The sequence below is a fragment of the Episyrphus balteatus genome, chromosome 4, assembly GCF_945859705.1.
Source record: "Episyrphus balteatus chromosome 4, idEpiBalt1.1, whole genome shotgun sequence".
Classification (NCBI taxonomy): domain Eukaryota; kingdom Metazoa; phylum Arthropoda; class Insecta; order Diptera; family Syrphidae; genus Episyrphus; species Episyrphus balteatus.
Window position 1 is genome coordinate 30,596,554 of NC_079137.1, and position 18,439 is coordinate 30,614,992.

General features: G+C 29.7%; 2 protein-coding genes across 2 annotated transcripts in view; one reads left to right on the forward strand and one right to left on the reverse strand.

The window, feature by feature from the left end:
- LOC129917873 (sodium-dependent nutrient amino acid transporter 1-like) overlaps positions 1-18,439 on the reverse strand; it is a 268,552-nt gene that overhangs the window by 118,427 nt on the left and 131,686 nt on the right. The gene's annotated exons all lie outside the window — the stretch shown is intronic.
- Positions 653-17,760, forward strand: LOC129917868 (kinesin-like protein KIF12). Its single transcript, XM_055998058.1, has 10 exons — positions 653-1,097; positions 11,500-11,671; positions 11,731-11,958; positions 12,026-12,166; positions 13,483-13,624; positions 14,217-14,453; positions 15,821-16,388; positions 16,603-16,714; positions 16,777-16,943; positions 17,637-17,760. The coding sequence occupies exons 1-10, from the start codon at positions 886-888 to the stop codon at positions 17,647-17,649; spliced, it is 1,992 nt and encodes a 663-aa protein (XP_055854033.1). The 5' UTR covers positions 653-885; the 3' UTR covers positions 17,650-17,760.

An 18,439-nucleotide genomic window follows, 5' to 3' on the forward strand; every position in this document is an offset into this window, starting at 1 on the left:
AACTTGGAGGGTTGAAATACAAAAAAAAAGTTATTTCGATAGAAGTTGAAATTGTGATGTGCGCATGAATCAAGTGCAGGACACTGGTCACTAATCGGTAGACATTTGAAATATAACGGAGAATACTTAACTTGGTATTGTGTATGTAAATTAAGGATACAGCAAATACACTGAAAGAATAATTTCATAAAATAATTCTAAGGTTGAAAACTTAAGTTAGGACACTGTTTTATAACCCAAGCTCTACTATCCTGAAATGAGATATAAAATAAAATAGAAGTTCGTAGGATGGTTCATGATAAAAAGACCAAAATAGAAGCTATTTTGTGCAACAGAAAAGGACTCTCGATGTTATTTTTACAGGTATTTGACAGGTATTTGAATAAACAGATATATTTTGTGTAGAAAAAAAATCAAATCCTTCTTAAAAATTACTTAAATCCGTTTTTTAATTCTTTGATTGATTGCTCGCAGTCTTCAAAGTTACCGTAAGATAACTGGGTTCAACTTAATATGTTTAGCAACAAAATTTTTTACAGTGCATCCATTAGCATAAATAGTAATTTCCTTACTTGTATAGTGAAACACAGGTGACCGTCAAAAAGAAAGGACTATTGGTATTGGCGCTCAACATGATTAACGGTCATCAAAATAATATGGAAGTAGTTGTCATTCTGTTGCTCGTTGCTAAAATATTGAGCGCTACATTTCAGAACTCCGATTCAGTTCAATGAGAGTCTTTCGTGCTAAAGGACCTCTCTGTTGTTGAAATTCTTTTTTTTTCATCCTTTTCACTTTACATTTCTATTTTAAGTTTTATTTGTAATAAAGATAATAATTTGAGTGAAACAAAAGTGAAATAAAACAATAAAAAATGAGCTGAAAATGGTCACCCGCGCATCAAGTGTACCGCATTCTATAAACAAAATAAATACATCACGTAATCGAAAGCCCCAACAAACACCCCCAAAACATAAGGATAATGTACCACGGTCGAGAAGTTTAAATAATGGGATTCGACAAAGGAATTCCGGGGGTAGTAGTAGTAATGACAGATCACGGAATACACCTGTCTTTCTACGATCCCGTGATAATGAGTAAGTCGTGCACACTGCACATTGTCTAACGAACATTGAAAAAGGACTTAATGTTTAATTTTGAAAAACACGCAAAACCTTCATTTAAGTTTATAACTAGAAAAGTGGTTTTGATAAAACTGGAAAATCGTAATGCAACCTAAGTTTAATTATACAGTGCTCATATAAAGGAGTGAACTTTTCAATAATTATTTAAATGTGATGTTCGATAATATTCAAGGGCATGCAAATGTTATAGTGTTTTGTTTAGTTTTCTAAAAAATTTCATATTTTGTAGAAAAAGGTCGGAGTTTATTGAACTGTTTAACCTAAACCAAAAAAAAAAAACACTCCAGCATACCGTTAAAAAAGAAAATAAATCAATTCCGCTTTCTGTATAAGGTACCTGACCTATTGAGTCTAAAATAGAGCGTGAGAACGGGCAGCAGTCATGTATAGGGATACTGATATAGGGATTAAAAGACATTGAATAAAAATAGAAAACCGGAAATTTGTTATTGTTTTGATAAGCAATTTTATACTTTCACGGATGGGACAACAAAAATTTGTGATTTTGAAGTACCTAACGATTTATTTCAATTTAATTTAAATTCATTTGTTTCTTATAAAATGTTGTGAAAAGTTTTTTTTTTTTTGCAAAAAAAAACTGGTTAAAAATATTTGTTGCAAATAAAAAATGTTTGCATTTCGAGCCCAAGCAATGAAAATCAATATTAAAAAATGTTTTTTTCAGTATTATCGTGTCAAAAAAATCACAAATAAGAAATAAGAATAGTAAAAAGTTATTTTCCAAAATAATTAAGTTAACTCTCATGTTACATGTAAGTAACATGCACTGCCCATGCCTATGACCACCAAAAAAAGTCGGACAACTGAGAAAATAACTTTTTATAGAACAATAATGTATGCTTCTGCTTCTAAGCCAAAAAACAAAGCATTTTCTGGATTAACATTTTTATATTTTTTTTTTTCAAAATTATGACCATACAAAACAAAAATTTACAAAAAAATGTGAATTTCAGTTCCTTTTTCGATTTAAAAGTATGATATTTAACTAACTTTTTGTAATTATCCATTAACTAAGCAGTATTATCTTTCAATTAAGCCATCGAAACCTAAAAAATTTATTTAACGAAAGGGTTAAAAAATAAAATGCACGACTGGGGTCGCACGTACTTGCTCTTGCAGTTCAAAGCACTTTTATGTTAGTCTACTTGTAGATTTTTAAAGCTGGATCTAAATTTTAAAAAAATTGATATTTAGGGCAAAATTTTGTTTAATAAAAATAATTTTTTTTTGTTATTTGACTTTTTTGAGAAAAAATAAAAATGCAGTTTTATTGGCACTGCTTTAAATATTACGTATACAAAGTTTAATCAAAATCGTTAGAGCCGTTTTCGAGAAATCCGTAATATCGTTTTTTTTTTTGTATGGGAGGTATAAGTTCTAAACGAGATATAAAAACAAAAAAAAATTAACTTTCAGAATTCCATAAAAATCATCTGTACTAAATTTGAAGAAAAACCATCCACCCGTTTAGGCTGTGTAAATGTGTACAGATGGACGCACAGACGCACGGACGAAATTGCGGGACCCACTTTTTCGGAATTCTCCATCATCGTAATGTTGGTTTTGATTAAAACCTCAATTTTTTTTTCGACACGAAACCAATACTTGCCCTATAGAGCAAGTACAAAATTGATTAACCTTAGGATATGCAGTTACGGCACATTTTCGATTTTTTCGAATGCCTATAACTCACAAAATACATGGCTAGGATTTTTTTTATTACTTTTCTAATAACTGTCACCAAATTAAATAATGAATGTATTCAGAAAAATGATTATTTTATTGAACAATCCCACAAAAATTAAACTTATTTGAGGAACATTTTGTTAAGAGGGAATAGAATATTTTATAATACTTTTTGTTCAGAACCATTCCAATTATGGTCAAATGTAGGTAAAATTAATAAAAAGGATTCGAAATTCGATTTATTTCATTAAGATGCGTTACAAAATTTATCAAAATTTCATTCAATGTCCTGTTTTTGAAAAATTAATTTTCAAAGAAAGAAGAAAAATATTGAAATAAAATTAAATGTTTTTTTTTTCAAAATTTTGTTTTTGATTTATGTATGTATAATGAAAGCTATATTAAATTCAGAAATGAGGTACCTACCAAAAAAATCTTTATAATCATTTTCTAAAAAATTAAAATTCATCGTAATAGAAATAAAACATTAAAAACTTACATTTTTCATCAAAATACTTTGAGCTAGTGATGGGAACTATCGAATGATTTGAAGTACCGATAGTTAGTAACTGAATTGAACTATCGAATAGTTCATTCATTAACTCATTTATTCATTCTAATAAAAACTATCGAATAAAAACTATCGAACAAACTATCGAATAAACTATCGTATAAAAAAACTATTTTATGCAGTTTTGATTGTTATGTTAACATGCATTTTTAGAAAGAAAAAAGATTCAAAATCGTTAGAGCCGTTTTTTTAAAAACTAATTTTTTATAAATAATTTTTTGTAAAAAAAGTTTTAAATTAAATTGGTATGCCATTTTGTAGAAATCACTAATCAACATCTAAAAACTAAATTTCAAAAAAATTTCAAAATTTTTTTAAAAATCCAAAAATTATTTTTTTGGAAATTTTATTTTTGGTTTGTATTTAAATTATATAAATGCTTCTTCACAAAAAGTTTCGTTGAAATCGAATAAGCACTTTCGGAGAAAACCGGATTTGAAAAAAACAGTTCTATGGCAGGTACCGTTAATAATGATTTTCAAAAAAAAAATGTTTTCATTGAAATATAGACCTTAGCTTGAAACTAACACTTGAATTTTTCAAACAAAATCGTTGGAGCCGTTTTTGAGATATTTCAATTTTACTAAAATCGTTATATGACATTCCAAAAACCCCTCTGGAGAGTCGCGCCAAATAACGCTACATACCAAGTTTGACATTAATCGGTCCATCCGTTTAGGCTGTAGCTCCTTATACAGACAGACGGACTTCCGGGACCCACTTTTTTGGCATTGTCTACCATCGTAATGTCATGGAAAAATGTTATCTCAACTTTTTTTTTTTTTACGAATGCATAACTTGATATATAGTACCTATATCGCAAGTAAAAATGAAAAATATTAATGCAACTGAAAAATATTTGCATTAAAGCAAAATTTTTTTTTGCAAATAAAAAATTTTCTGCACTAAAAAAGTCAATGCAAAATGAGTGCATTGAATATTTTTTTTTAATATTCATAGAATTTTTTTTTGCAATTTTAGCTTTATGACCATAACTGCAATACAAAACCGTTTAAGTAAATTTTGTAAAATTTTGGATTTTTAAAAATATTTCAAATTTTTTGTTTGAAAATCACGGGTTGGTGAAAAATTTTGAAACTTCGTTTTTATGTGTAAATTAATTATTTCTTTAAAATGGCATACCACATTTTTTTTTTTGAAGAATGGTAGAAAATTTGTATATATGTATATAAATCATTGAAAACGGTGTTTCATTAGTAATACAAACAGATTTTATTTCAAATTATAATTTTCCCATATTTTTTTTATTACTTTTACCATAAGAGCAACTGACGTGCTATACCTTTTTGTAAAGCCAATAACTTCTTTTACTTTGTGTATCAAACTGTTGTAAGGAACGGTTTTTGAAAATTTGTTTTCAAACTCAAAATTCAGAAAAAACAAACTGCAGACAAAAAACTGCGAACTAATTTTTTTCAAAATTTTATGTAATTATTTACAAATTTTGTTCCCAAAATTTATATTTTTATTAGTGTTTAGTCAAAAATAGAAAACTGGATGCCAAAATACTTTGTCGTTTTGGAGAAATTAAAATAAAACCAGAACTGCAACCCAACTGCGCAACCCGGTTTTTTTATTTTGACATTGGCGAATAAAAAAATGTATCAGAATAAGTGCAGAACCCTATTACACATGAGACATGAACCATGAATTTCATGCAGTGATTTGAAAAAAAAAAAAAAACAGTCCAAAAACCCTCAATTCCAATTTTATTGAACAGTGATATTAATATCTCATTCGATTGAATCCATACATTACCCTATTTTTATGTGGTATAATCAAAAAAGGGCGGACATTTTATGATATGGATGAACATTAATATTGTCTGTGGTGCTTTTTTAGTATACTATCGATTGTCGATTTTTTACTCAGCAAAGTACTTTGTTCTTATTAGGAACTTTTACAGTAAGTGCTTTGGTCAGCTTAAAAATAATTGTCAATTATATATCATTAACAAATATTTGTCAACACTTTACCGAGTCGTTTTTACTTTTAACCATGATGTCTTTAGCTACCAATTTATTTATGCCATAAAATCAAGATTAACCAAACAAAGGCATTTATTTGAAGTCATTTAAGACAAGCTTATTGATTTTATTAAGTGTAAACATTAAAACTAAATTAACTATGGACAATGTTTGTGTCTTACAACCTGATTTCTTAACCTAGTAGGTAAGCTCATACATATTTTATGGTGATGATTTTTTTCTAATTTCTACTTATAAGTAGGAGTTCTGCTTAAAAGCAAACATTGCTTTTTGTTTAATACTTCCATGGAACTAGATACGAAATTGTCTAATTGACCTCCAATTTTGTTCGATTTATAAGTTCATTGTTCCTTTATTAAGACGTTTTAGTTCTTTGGGTGATTGTTAACATTTTATGTGTTTGAGTTAGAAATGGGGTGCATTTGAATTCATGGAAGAACAGTAATGGCTTCAAAGAAATTGTAAATGCTTAAAATAAAAAAAATCATATAACCACTAAGCTCAATATAGAAAATAGCTAAAAAGAGAAGCTATCTCAGATCGGCTTTGAAAAGTTGAGACCATTTACAGAAAATTTTTTTGGTAGTTGGTATGCCATTTTGCAGCAGTTATTAGATTTTCAACACCCAAAATAATTTTTTTTTTACCCACACATTATTTTTCTCAAAACTTTATTTTTGACTTACTTTATATAAAAACTAAATAATGCTTTTGTAAACAAAATTTCAATAGAATTGAATTAGTCTTTTGGGAGAAATTCATATCTAAAAACCCAGTTCTTTGTCAGGTATATACCGTTAATAATGATTTTCGAAAAAAATCTATTGAAAGATATGTACATAGATCTCGTCTAAAAACTGAGATTTGAATTTGGTGCAAAAAAAATCAAAATCCTACGAATTCTTCAATTTTGAAATTTTGTACCTATACGTCCTATTTTTGAAAAAATCTATGGTTAGTCCTTTATTTTTACTTGCGATATAGGTAGGTACTATATATCAAGTTATGCATTCGTACAAAAAAAAAAAGTTGATATAGCATTTTCCATGACATTACGATGATAAGGAATGCCAAAAAAGTGGGTCCCGGAAGTCCGTCTGTCTATCAGTCTGTCAGTCTATAAAAGAAGCTAGAGCCTAAACGGATGGACCGATTGATGTCAAACTTGGTATGTAGCATCATTTGGCGACTCTCCAGAGGGATTTTTGGAATTAATTTTTTCGGACCCAAAAAAAGGTACTTTTCATATACCGATTTTAGTAAAATTGAAATTGCTCAAAAACGGCTCTAACGATTTTGTTTTTAAAAAATTCAAATGTAAGTTTTAAGACAAGGTCTATCTTCTAATAAATTTTTTTTTTTTTTTGAAAATCATTATTAACGGTAGTACCTGCCTTAGAAATGTTTTTTTTTTTCAAATCCGATTATCTCCGAAAGGGCTTGTTCGATTTAAACGAAACTTTTTGTAGAGAAGCATTTATTTGATTTTATTTTATTTTTTTAAAAAACGAATTTTATTTTTTTTTATTTTTTTTTTTGTACCTATACATATAGTAGGTATAGGTACCTACATTTTCCAAATTTCTATATAAAAAGTCTTAAAAATTTAAGCAACTTGAACTCTAAGAGCAAGTTTGTGCGACCCAGTCGTGCATTTTATTTTTTTTTTGTTCTAATATTCCATATTTTATGTTTTGAAAAATCGACCCAATTTAAAAAAAATCTAACTTTTTGTAAAAAAAAAATTGAAAATTATTCAAAAATAAAATAGTTTGTAATAAATAGTTTCCAATTTTTTTGTACAAGTATTTTGTTAAATAAAATAATAATAAGGTACGACACGCAGAAAAATGAAAAGAAATAAATTGACTCAGATGTCAGATATGCGTATTCCATTCTTTTGTTTCCGGCATTTTTTTGCCAATTTCTCTCTAAAATATAAAAAATAGAATAAACAGTACATCAAATACAACCACATTGAACAATTTCAGATGAGAACATTTTCTTGTTTTATTCTTTTATAGCGTGGTTTGTGAGTTGTCGGGATTTCCCAAATTCATGAATAAAAATATCTTCGCTGCATAATTAAAATAATAACTTGATTACTTACGCAACGGATACACGGCAAGGTGAAAAGTTGCCTGTCATGTTTATAGAAATTTTCCTGTCAAATCGAAATATATTCATATGATAAATGTTAGCTTGATAAAATACATAAGTAATTACATAACTATATATTTGTTTATGTTTCATTACTTATCAAGAATAAAAAATTAACTCCTATTTCCATTTGTCTTAATGGACGGATATTTTTGGTTTACCAACTTCCTGCAATTATTATTTTTATAAACACGTTGAACTGTTAATGACGACTAAAATATTACAGAAAAATACTAAGGATAACGACCCTAATAGCTAAATTGAGTGTGTATAAAGTAGAATGTTTGAATTAAGGGTCTATTACCTTCCCAAAAAAGTGGACTTACATATTTTGTTAAGATTTGGTGAGTTGGGTTTTGAACTTTTGTGCTCATATAAAAACACGTCACATAGTTCTTTCTTAAACACTTTATATGAAAAGTTTATAATGTAGGTACTGTACAAAATACAAAAACTTATAAGAATACATTTACTAATATGCAAAGATAAATACCATCAGCAGATCGAAAATTTAAAAAAATAGCTTCAAAGAAGTTGAAGAATCTTTTCTTGTACAAATACCAACAAAATGCTCCCATATTAGAAACTAAAAACGCTGAGAAAAGATACCAACCAATTATAAAATGTAAGATAATATAATTAGCTGTTACTTTAAAGGTCGGGACATTTTTTTAACCTACCATCATCCATCTATTAAGTAATAAATTTATAATGAGACAATTAAGAATAAAAAAACACTTTCTTTCTCTGTATTTTATGTCGAGTCATCATAGAGTTTCAATGCAAAGACTATTGTACAAGGGCAATCAATTACTTACCATAGCTATATTGTCCTGTAAAAACTAACCTACTTTAGTTATTACAACCATCAATTTCATGCAGTTGTTAAAATTGTTCTTGAAATGAAATGTCTGGAGGAAACTTTTTTCTTATTCATAAAAATAAAATATTTTTTTTTTGGTAGCAGTGGCGTACGTTGAGTCGCCGGGGCCCCGGGGTAAGACTAAATTTTGGGGACCCTTTGATATTTGGGGGCCCCTTAGTTAAAAAAAAAAAATTACGTACACGCCATAGGTTTTTTTTTGTACGGCTTATTTATTTTTAGGATTATTTTAATGTTTTAATATGTTCGTAATGCACTTTGCTATACTTACCTAAAATGTCTCTCATAAAAGTAGTAAGCACTTGTACTAGGGGCCCCCAAAATTAAATATATTTAGAGACCCCTAAAATAAAAATTTTTTTGAACCACTTTTGAAGATCCTCAAATAATATTTTTTTGCTTTTTTGGGTCCCCTAATGTATATTATTTGTGGTGGCAAAGATTTTTCAAGTAATATTTTTTGGGGCCCTAAGATAAAATTATAATTTTTCTTTTAAAAACGCAGTTTATTTTTTTTTGGGGCCCCTGGGGTAACTTTTTTTAAAATCAATACACATATATTGTGTGGCTACCAATGCATTATACATTACACTGAATGACATAATTTGTCTGCCTGGTTACTTCGTAACTCAATTTATGCTAACAGTTTTTTTCCCTGCATTGTCTCCAGTGGGGGCCCTGGGGTCGGTCGGGGGCCCCGGGGCACCGCCCCGCTTGCCCCAAGGGAGTGTACACCCCTGTTTGGTAGTCAATTTGAGAGGGAGGTGATGGACAATAATAAATTGGCATTATAATCTACCTTTGACTTATCAAAACACCCAAACTGATATGTTGTTGCTTTTTTCACTAAAAAAATATAAGTCTGTTTCTGTTTTGACATTTACCAGTTCTATCGACTCAGCAGTGCACTTTAATTTTTTTTTCTATCTATTTTAATCAATTAAGAAAAACTCTGAGTAAATAATGGTTCGTGGTGAGGGTCACCAACTATGACAGTCGCTTGGGCGCAAAAGCAAAGATCCTTGAAAATAGATAAGCGGAAGTATGAACTGCTATACAAGCAAAATATAAACCGAACTATCTTTATGCATCGATAATATTTTACTTGGGGAGTGCTAATTGATGGCGGGTAATAATTGATGCCGAGCTCAGGATTTGACTATAGCGTGGTTGAATGAAAAAAATGTAAACATTAGGACACGCGACACATGAAATAATATGAAATGGGTATTTCTAGGATGATTTTGTTTAGTCTACTGCATTCAATGTGTATGTGTTGATGACAGTTTTTGATTGTTTTTCTTCGTCCTTTTTGGTATAATGTTTATAATTTTATAAAAACAGGAAATAATTAGATTGAGAAATAACCCCCCAAATGAATGTTTATTTCCATTAGTTCCTGCCATTTAGTTTATAATGCTTTTATAATGTAAACCCCATTCATGTGTTGTCAGTTTCAATGCTTTAAATGCAAAAAAAAGAAATAAACTCTTTCAATCTAGATGTTAAGTTATCTAACCCCCAGTTCAAGTAATTTTATATAATTTCATGACATTTGAAGGATTTTTTTGCACATCCCGAAAGTATGCTTTTTGAATTCTGCTTTTTTTATTATTCGGTTTTCTTAAATTCTGTAAATTCAGAATTTTGCATTTCAAAATTCAGGCAAACGAACGAATAAAATCTAAATCTAAAATCTATTTCAAAATTTTATAAATTTAAAATTCTGTAATTCAATATTCAAAAATCAAAAATTCTGATTTTTTAAAAATTCTTTTAAAAGCTATGATTGGAACCTAAAATTCATTCAGATTAATTTTAATAAAATTTTAAAAGAAATGTAATAATAAATACAAAATTTGTTTTCAAAATTACAAAAACATCTGTTTAAAGAATTTATAGAAAAAAAATGTAATCGTTGGAGTTGTTTTAAAAATGATTTGCATATTTAAACATTTTTAAACAGTTTTAAAAAAAGAACTGGCATGCCATTACAAAAATAGATCATCTTCATTCAAAATAAGGTTTTAAAAAAATTACACTGACCCGTTTTCAAAAAACTGAATTTTCCAAAAGAAATTGAGTTTTTCCTTTCCATCCAAAAATGTGTTTTTAGAAAATTTTACTTACTTTTAATTTGCGGTTAGTGTGCTTTTTTTAACGATCATTTTTTTCACTTTGGTTTCAAAAATTTGTTTAAAATACCCATTAAAAAATTCTCTCAAATTATGAGCCTCTTAAATTAAAATTAAGTACTCGCCCTCTGCGTGTGAATAATTCCTATATAAAATGCATGTAAACTTTAGTTTATATATGTACTTAAAATTTGTAGGAGCAAAAAAGTAAATTTCTCAGGACTAAATAACTATAAAAGTGCCTATACCGGTGATACAGGAAAGGTCACTAAATCCAATTTTTTGTGTTGCTGCTGGAAGTTTAATGCAAATTTCAAAATATTTTCTTTAATCTCAAGCCCAACCCACGACTTAAGTAAAAAAATTATTTAGCTTTATTTATTTTATAGTCACCTTCAAATTATGGAATTTCCAGAAAAATTATTATCAAACACAATTTGAATATCTAGACATGCTTGCGTTTTGGATCTTAGTGCGTTTTATTTATCAATACATACCCTAAAAGAGGTTTAGTTAGCTAAATGAATATTCATGAGTTCCTTGCTTGTGGTTTAAGTTATTGTGGCCTATACACTATTCTCTATACTATACCTATATATTCAAACATATAGAATGTCTACAAAACTGACCCAACATGACGCCTTCTTCTGATTTAGAAAATCTGATTAATAAAAATAAACTACCCTGCTCTACCGTATGAAAAGGGTAATAACCTTAGCAAAGTATATACAACAACAATCAAGCCTCCTCACTTCTCCAGGTCACGCAACAATAAATCCCTTATGAACATGACCTTTGTCGTCACCCTTGAATTGACTTTTTTCCTCTTTCTTTGTCCTCACATGGAACTTTCAATTAACGACTGAAATAATTTTATACGGATTTACAGAATTGGAAGTGCGGATACCTTGGAAATTGTCGCATCCAAATCTACTGGAAGCGAACCCTCAACTCCAGATGACAATATAAATGTGGTTGTTCGTGTGAGACCATTAAATGAAAAAGAGAAACGCGGAAATCCTGATTTGATTTTACAATTTCCTGGAAATGGACAAGTTTTGGTAATTTTATTTATTGTATACATTATATCTAGACATTTTAATTAACTTGTTCTTAAAAGATTGAAGGTCAAGGTTCGGGTACGAAGGCGTCCCGAAATCGAGAAAATGTTAAGGTCTACACATATAATGTTGTGTTTGAGCCTGGAGCGACACAAGACGATATTTTGGATTATTCTGGAGTTAAAAGAATCATTGAAATGGCAATGGAAGGATTTAGTTGTACTGCTTTTTGTTATGGTCAAACGGGATCGGGCAAAACACATACCCTAACTGGACCACCAGAATTGGTACGAGAATTTATACTAGAGATACATAGTTTGTTATTAGAAAAATGTTTTGTATTTCTGTTTTCAGTTTGCTGGAAAGCCAAATCCAAAAGATCGACGCCATGGACTTATCTTCCGATCGTTTTTGTACCTCTTCCAGTTGATTAAGAATCGCAAGGAAACAAATTTCATATTGAAGGCTTCATTTTTAGAGATTTATAACGAAAAGGTGAGTAATTATTTAAAAAAAAAATTACTGCACTGTTTCCATCACTGGGTCACTGGGGCGTATTCGCAACATTTTTTTTTTTCGTTTCCTGATTTAATGATTATTTTAAAATTTTTAATAGCTTACCAAGAAATTAGGTGCTAAGACTGCAAAGTACTCTAAATACCAGGAACATTTATTGCCTTCTAGATATCATAATTTACACGAAAAGTGTAAACCTCTCCCAAAATGTTTAATACTTTACTAAAAAGGTAAACAAAATTGTTGGTTGTTGGTTTTAAAATGACAGAAATGTTTTAAACAAAAATGTGTTTATAATTAAAAAAAAAATTCCAAGTGTCACACTAATTGGAATTTTGTTCCATTGTTTTCAAATATAAAAAGCTCAAGAACTCTTCGATTGCTATCAAAACCGTGTTTGTTTTTAACTTTTTTGCAGTGAAAATGTGCAATATCTTAAAATTCATTTTATGTTGTGTCTTATTTAATAATAATTATAATAATGTGTTTGTTGCATTATTCAACCATGATTTAAAATGATTGAAATATAATGCATAAATTATACCTAAACCTTTACCCTAAACACTAATACAAATATTTGCAACCAGAATGTGCATGACTTACATTAAAGTAAACATTCCAAAGAACATGTCACTCTTCCCTTTACATGACACACCTACCCAATTGAACATTGTTTACTCAGCGAGAAGTTCGTTTCCAATTAATAATAGTTGACTAGTTGTAGGTCAGGCCTAGGACACTTCAGGGCAGTACTTAATAAAATATTTCATAAGGCGCAAAAAAAAGGAAGCTTTTTGCGTATCGAATTCTAATACAATTTTAAACTTTTTTGTGTCTCAGAACTTCTAAGATTTCTCAAGTATTTCTGTCCAATTGTAACCGTGATGAATTTAATGAACATTTTTAATATTAAAGCCAAACTACAAGCTGCTAACTTTGGTTCCCAAAAAAAATTTCGAAAACTGTTTTGCGTTTGTAATTTTGCATAAAGAAGTTAATGTATAATTACTATGTCTTAAGGCAGTTAAATCAATCCTAAGTAATCTTAACATGGTTAGATAAATATAACCCCTGAATACAGCCTTGTGATACCTTACTCATATGAAATACCCTTCATCGTGTAGCAAAAAGTAATGACTAGTCCGTAAAATTTCAAAGGTAATTTGATTTTATTTGCAATGAATTTTGAATTTTCCGATTTCGCGAATGACGTAAATGCCTTTACATAGTTCATTATATATAACCGTACACAACTTACCGAAGTTCAATTTGAGGTCAATATGTTTTAATTGCAGGTCATTGATTTACTCAACCCAGGATCAGCCCGCAAGCCACTAGCGGTAAGGTGGTCGAAAAAGTCTGGAGGCTTTTTTGTGGAGAACCTGTTTACTGTTGACTGTGAGGAACTGGATGATTTGTTAGCCGTACTCGAAGAAGGTAAGGCATTGTTTTCTCAATGAATTTTGAATGCTATCAATCGATTTGTTTGGAAAATATTGTAAAAAAGAAGAGGAGCAATATTACTACAATTTGACAGAGTTTCATTCTTTTCGATTGTAATATTTTTAAAGAACATTATGTACATATATAAAAAGAGTATAGAAATCTATCGATTATTTTAAAACTAAAACGTTGAAGGTCGTTGCTGCACTGTCGATTTTGATGGAGGAGTAGAGGAGTCGTATATGAAAAGTATCTAATGAGTTTATGAATTATTGCTGTTCATTTTTTCTATCGAATGGAATGATGGAATGAGAAGCCTTCGTTTAATATTTACAAGTTAAGGAAGTAGCAATTAGTTAGCGAGCTTTTATCAGATTGATGTTTTGCTTAAATCGTTTGATAAAATGTTTAGATTAATAGCTGTGTAATTTTGTTGTTGATTTCGAATAAAACTTGTAATTACTATTGTTAGAATTGAAACATTGATTTATGAATGTATTATTATTATAAAAAAATGAGCAGTTTTAAAAATGCTATTTATACCTTTACAATATTTATCTAGTTTTTTTTTTTTTTTATTTTTAAGGAATGCGAAATCGAGCAACAGGATGTCATCAAATGAACGAACATTCGTCAAGATCACATACCATTCTTACAGTTCACATTATTTCTGAACAACAAGCTGGTGGAAATGTTTTTATTTCGAAACATGGTAAAATAAATTTCGTTGATCTAGCGGGAAGCGAATTAACAAAGAAAACATTAAGCGAAGGCAAAACTCTTGAAGAAGCTAATAATATAAACAAAAGCCTTATGGTTTTGGGTAAGCATTAGTTTACTTTAGCTATAAGAATATAATGCTTCTGCTATCTTTACTGCTGAGGAAAACGAAGATGAATATGCAGTCATTGATATAAACCCTTGTTTCAATATTTTAGACCTAGGTTTACAATCTGAAAGAATAGCAGTTAAATAATCTATCCATACTGGAGAGTTCAGTTCCATTTCCTTACAGTTGCGTTCTAAAAAATATAGGCACAAGTACGTAAAGTAGAGAACGGTAGAGAGGGTCACTGGGAGCTTAAAAGATTTTCGGTAGAATAAAGCTTGAGCCATATCCACCAATGTAGATTTAACGAAAAACAAGTTTAAAGTGAGTAACGCATCGCTGACTGATGTATTCAGGCTTAGGGAAAATGACAGAGCATCAGCTCTTATATTTAGGAAAACTGACGTTATTTAATCTCTCAAAAACCACATAAAGCTGCGATTTGAAATTGCTAGACTTAGGACGGGTTTTAAATCCTGGCTACTCCCAAAGCACGTTTTAAAAATTATGAAACAAAAAACTATTCTCATTCGATAGCCTTTGGTCGTAGGACACGACACCTACCCAATTAAAAAAAAAATATTCGAAGAATTATAAATGATATATGAACAAGGGTACCGAATGAAAATCAAATAACAATTTTAGATGAGAATAGTTTCTTGTTTCATATTTTTAGAACGTGATTTGGGATTAATCGGGTTTTAGTTTTTGAGCATATTTTTTATATAAACTGTTTTCATCTTGAAATTGCAAGTGTTACGATTATAAAAATGGACCTTGAAAATCGCGGCTTGTGGACATGACCTTCAAATCGCGACTTGTGAACATGACATTTTTCTAGATCTTTGGAGTAAGTTTTGGATTACAAAACGAAGATTTTGAGCTAAACTTTTTTTTATTCTTCACATCGTGGTTCACCTTGACCTTGGACAAATCCAAAATTAGTAGTAAATTTTATATCAATTTTCAAGTTTCCAAAACAAATCAACAATTAAAAATCATCAAAGTTTAAAAGTACGCGGCCACTGTGGCGTATGTTTTGGCTAAGATTTTTTGTTTGGTAAAGAAACAATTAAATATGTTAAGGTTTGCGGACCATTTAAATTATCTATTGGTTATTCGAAATTTTACAAATGAGAATAGCTGAATTGGATCTTGTGAAGTTTTCAAGGTTCGGACCACTTAGATAGAGAAATTTTTTACTACCTTATTTTTCATCGGGTGCTCATACAAAGGTGTTATTTATTTTCAAACTTACCTACATTATACCAAAAAAAACCCAGGTTTTCCTACTTTTTTGCCATAAAAGCTTTTAAATGTAAAAATCTCACAAAATCTAAAAAACTTTATAAATATTTTAGGCTACTGTATTGCGTCACTAAGTGATACGAGGAAACGCAGCGGACACATACCTTACAGAGATAGTCAGCTAACAAAACTTCTAGCTGACAGCCTGGCGGGAAATGGAGTCACCCTGATGATAGCTTGTGTTTCACCATCTCAATACAATTATGCTGAAACTTTAAATACTCTTCGGTATGCTGCTCGAGCAAAATTAATCCGAACTAAACCCGTCATTATGATGGACCCCAGAGAAGCTCTTATTCTGAGTCTCAAGCGTGATATCCATTCCTTAGAATTAGAAAATGATCACTTAAAAACAGCTTTGAATCTTCATCATGAAACGCATATCACTTCGGATGTGGCTGTAACAACAGAACCAAATGTTCCAAAAGTACCTTTAGAACGGTTATCAGAATTGGAGGGATCGGATTTGGCAGATTTGGTGAAGCTTTACATGCAGGAAAATGAGACACTGAGACAGGAGAACTCACATCTTTGCACAATAAGAGAAATAATAATGCGCGATCAGGAAATTGTTTGCAGGGAAAATGAACGTTTGCTCAAAAAATTGGAGGATGTTAACAAGTAGGTTTTCAAATTCTTGAAACCAAAAAAAGTGATTCGAAAACGCACAATCAGAAATAAATGTTTATTTAAGTGTTGGAAATTTTATATTTAACCAGAATACAACTAATTTTCAAAATGTTTGAAACAAAAATTGTTTTCATTAGGAAAAGGCTGACCATAAACGGCCTTTAAAAATTTGCTTTTTTTTTTCTTTTAAATAAATTCTTTTCAGAGTTTGTGTTCGTTCACCGTTAATTCCATCTCGACCAGCGCTATCTTCAAATTCTGGTAGCGAAGGTGATACAGAGATTTGGACAAATCCTCGTGATGCTGAGTCACCATTGGTTAAAAATATATATAATTTTTATATTTTATAATACGAGTTCTTATAAATAATGTTTTACAGAATAAAGATCTTGTTGGACGAATTTCAGAAAATAAAGATCGAATTTCTGAAGAAGCTCAGAGAGCAATAGATAAGAGGCGAATTGGAAAGAATATTCTGCACATGGCAGACAATTTTCGGATGTATGATGACAAAAAGAGGCAGAATGAAAGTGAATACATGCCAGAGTAAGTAAAATGTTTGAGCCTAGCTGATTCGAATCGAAAATACCCCCTACAAAATAATTAACAACAGCTTCTGATAATTTGCCGCTGACTGGCTGAGTAAGGTTAATCATGTTTAATTTCTTCAGTTGATAATCACTATTTCTTGGTATCAAAAGTTAAATATGATTAATATTGTCAGTTGCTGATACTAACTTAATGGCTAACATGCTTACAAGACTGATAGTAGACAGGTACAGATATCTCGAATTTCAACTCGTGGCTTAGATTAACTTAACTTTGAAATAAAATAATAAATAATTAAATATATATATTTAAAAATGCTTTACAGTCTGCACGGAGTTACACTGCCTCTAACTTAAAAATGATATTTATAAAAGCTTTTTAAAGTTTAATAAGCCCATTTTAAGTTAAAGGCACTCAGAGGTTGACATATATAATAGTTTCCTCAGCTCGGTACTCTGTTGATATTAAATATAGCATTTACCATTTACAAAGAAAGAAAACTATTGAGTCCATTAACTTTTATTATTAATAACGTTTAGGTTGGATCTAATACCTAAAATTTAAATTCTTTCTTCCATTTTTGAGGCAGAATTTAATAGCCTATCGTTAACATTGTATTTTCTTTTCGTGTCAGCGAAGTAACAATTTAAAAAACTTCAACTTATGTACATTTGTTTTTTTCTTTTTTAGTATGTTGGTTTGATTATTTAGAAAAGGGACCTTTCAACATACTTTCTTGAAAATTAATATTTTTTTAAAAATAATATTAAAAGTAATTTGAATTTTTAAAAAATGTACCTATAATAAACAATAAATCTACCTACTGAATGTACTGATTTTGGATTTACATATTAAGTACCTAATATTTCCTAAGTTTGGTAAGTACAGATCTACAGTGAATTTTTTGGAACATTTTTTGATGCCTAAATAATCGTAAGCCCAACTTTTAAAAAATTTAATGTCCTTTCATTTAATCTGGACGTAATACACATGAGCATTTTATAAGTGATTTACCAAGGAACAATAATTTAGGGAAATCCATGCCAGCAAATTTTGAAAACAATTATTTCGAAATATTTGTTTCGTAATTTTCTTTCAAAGTTTTGATTTTGAAAATTATTTTTTCAAAAACTATTTTATATACCAGGGGTCAAATCAAGGCATACGTTCGTTAAAGTATGGCCGTTATCTGTCCCTACTTTTTTCTACTGATTAAATAGAGATGGCAATAGTCAAAACGTTAACGTATGATCGTAATCGTGTGCTGTTATTCGACCCCTGGTTTAATTAAAAAGAGAATTAAAGAAAAAGTTTTTGGCTTTACAAAAAAGTATAATGCGTTAATATAGGTGTAACCGTTGAATTTTAATAATTCTTTTCAAAAGTAAGACAGTTTTTGAGAAAATTGCTCCTCAAGGCTAAACGGTAGGGAATGAAACGCCCTATACCATACGAATTTTCCTATTACATTACATTAACGTCGAAACGGAAAC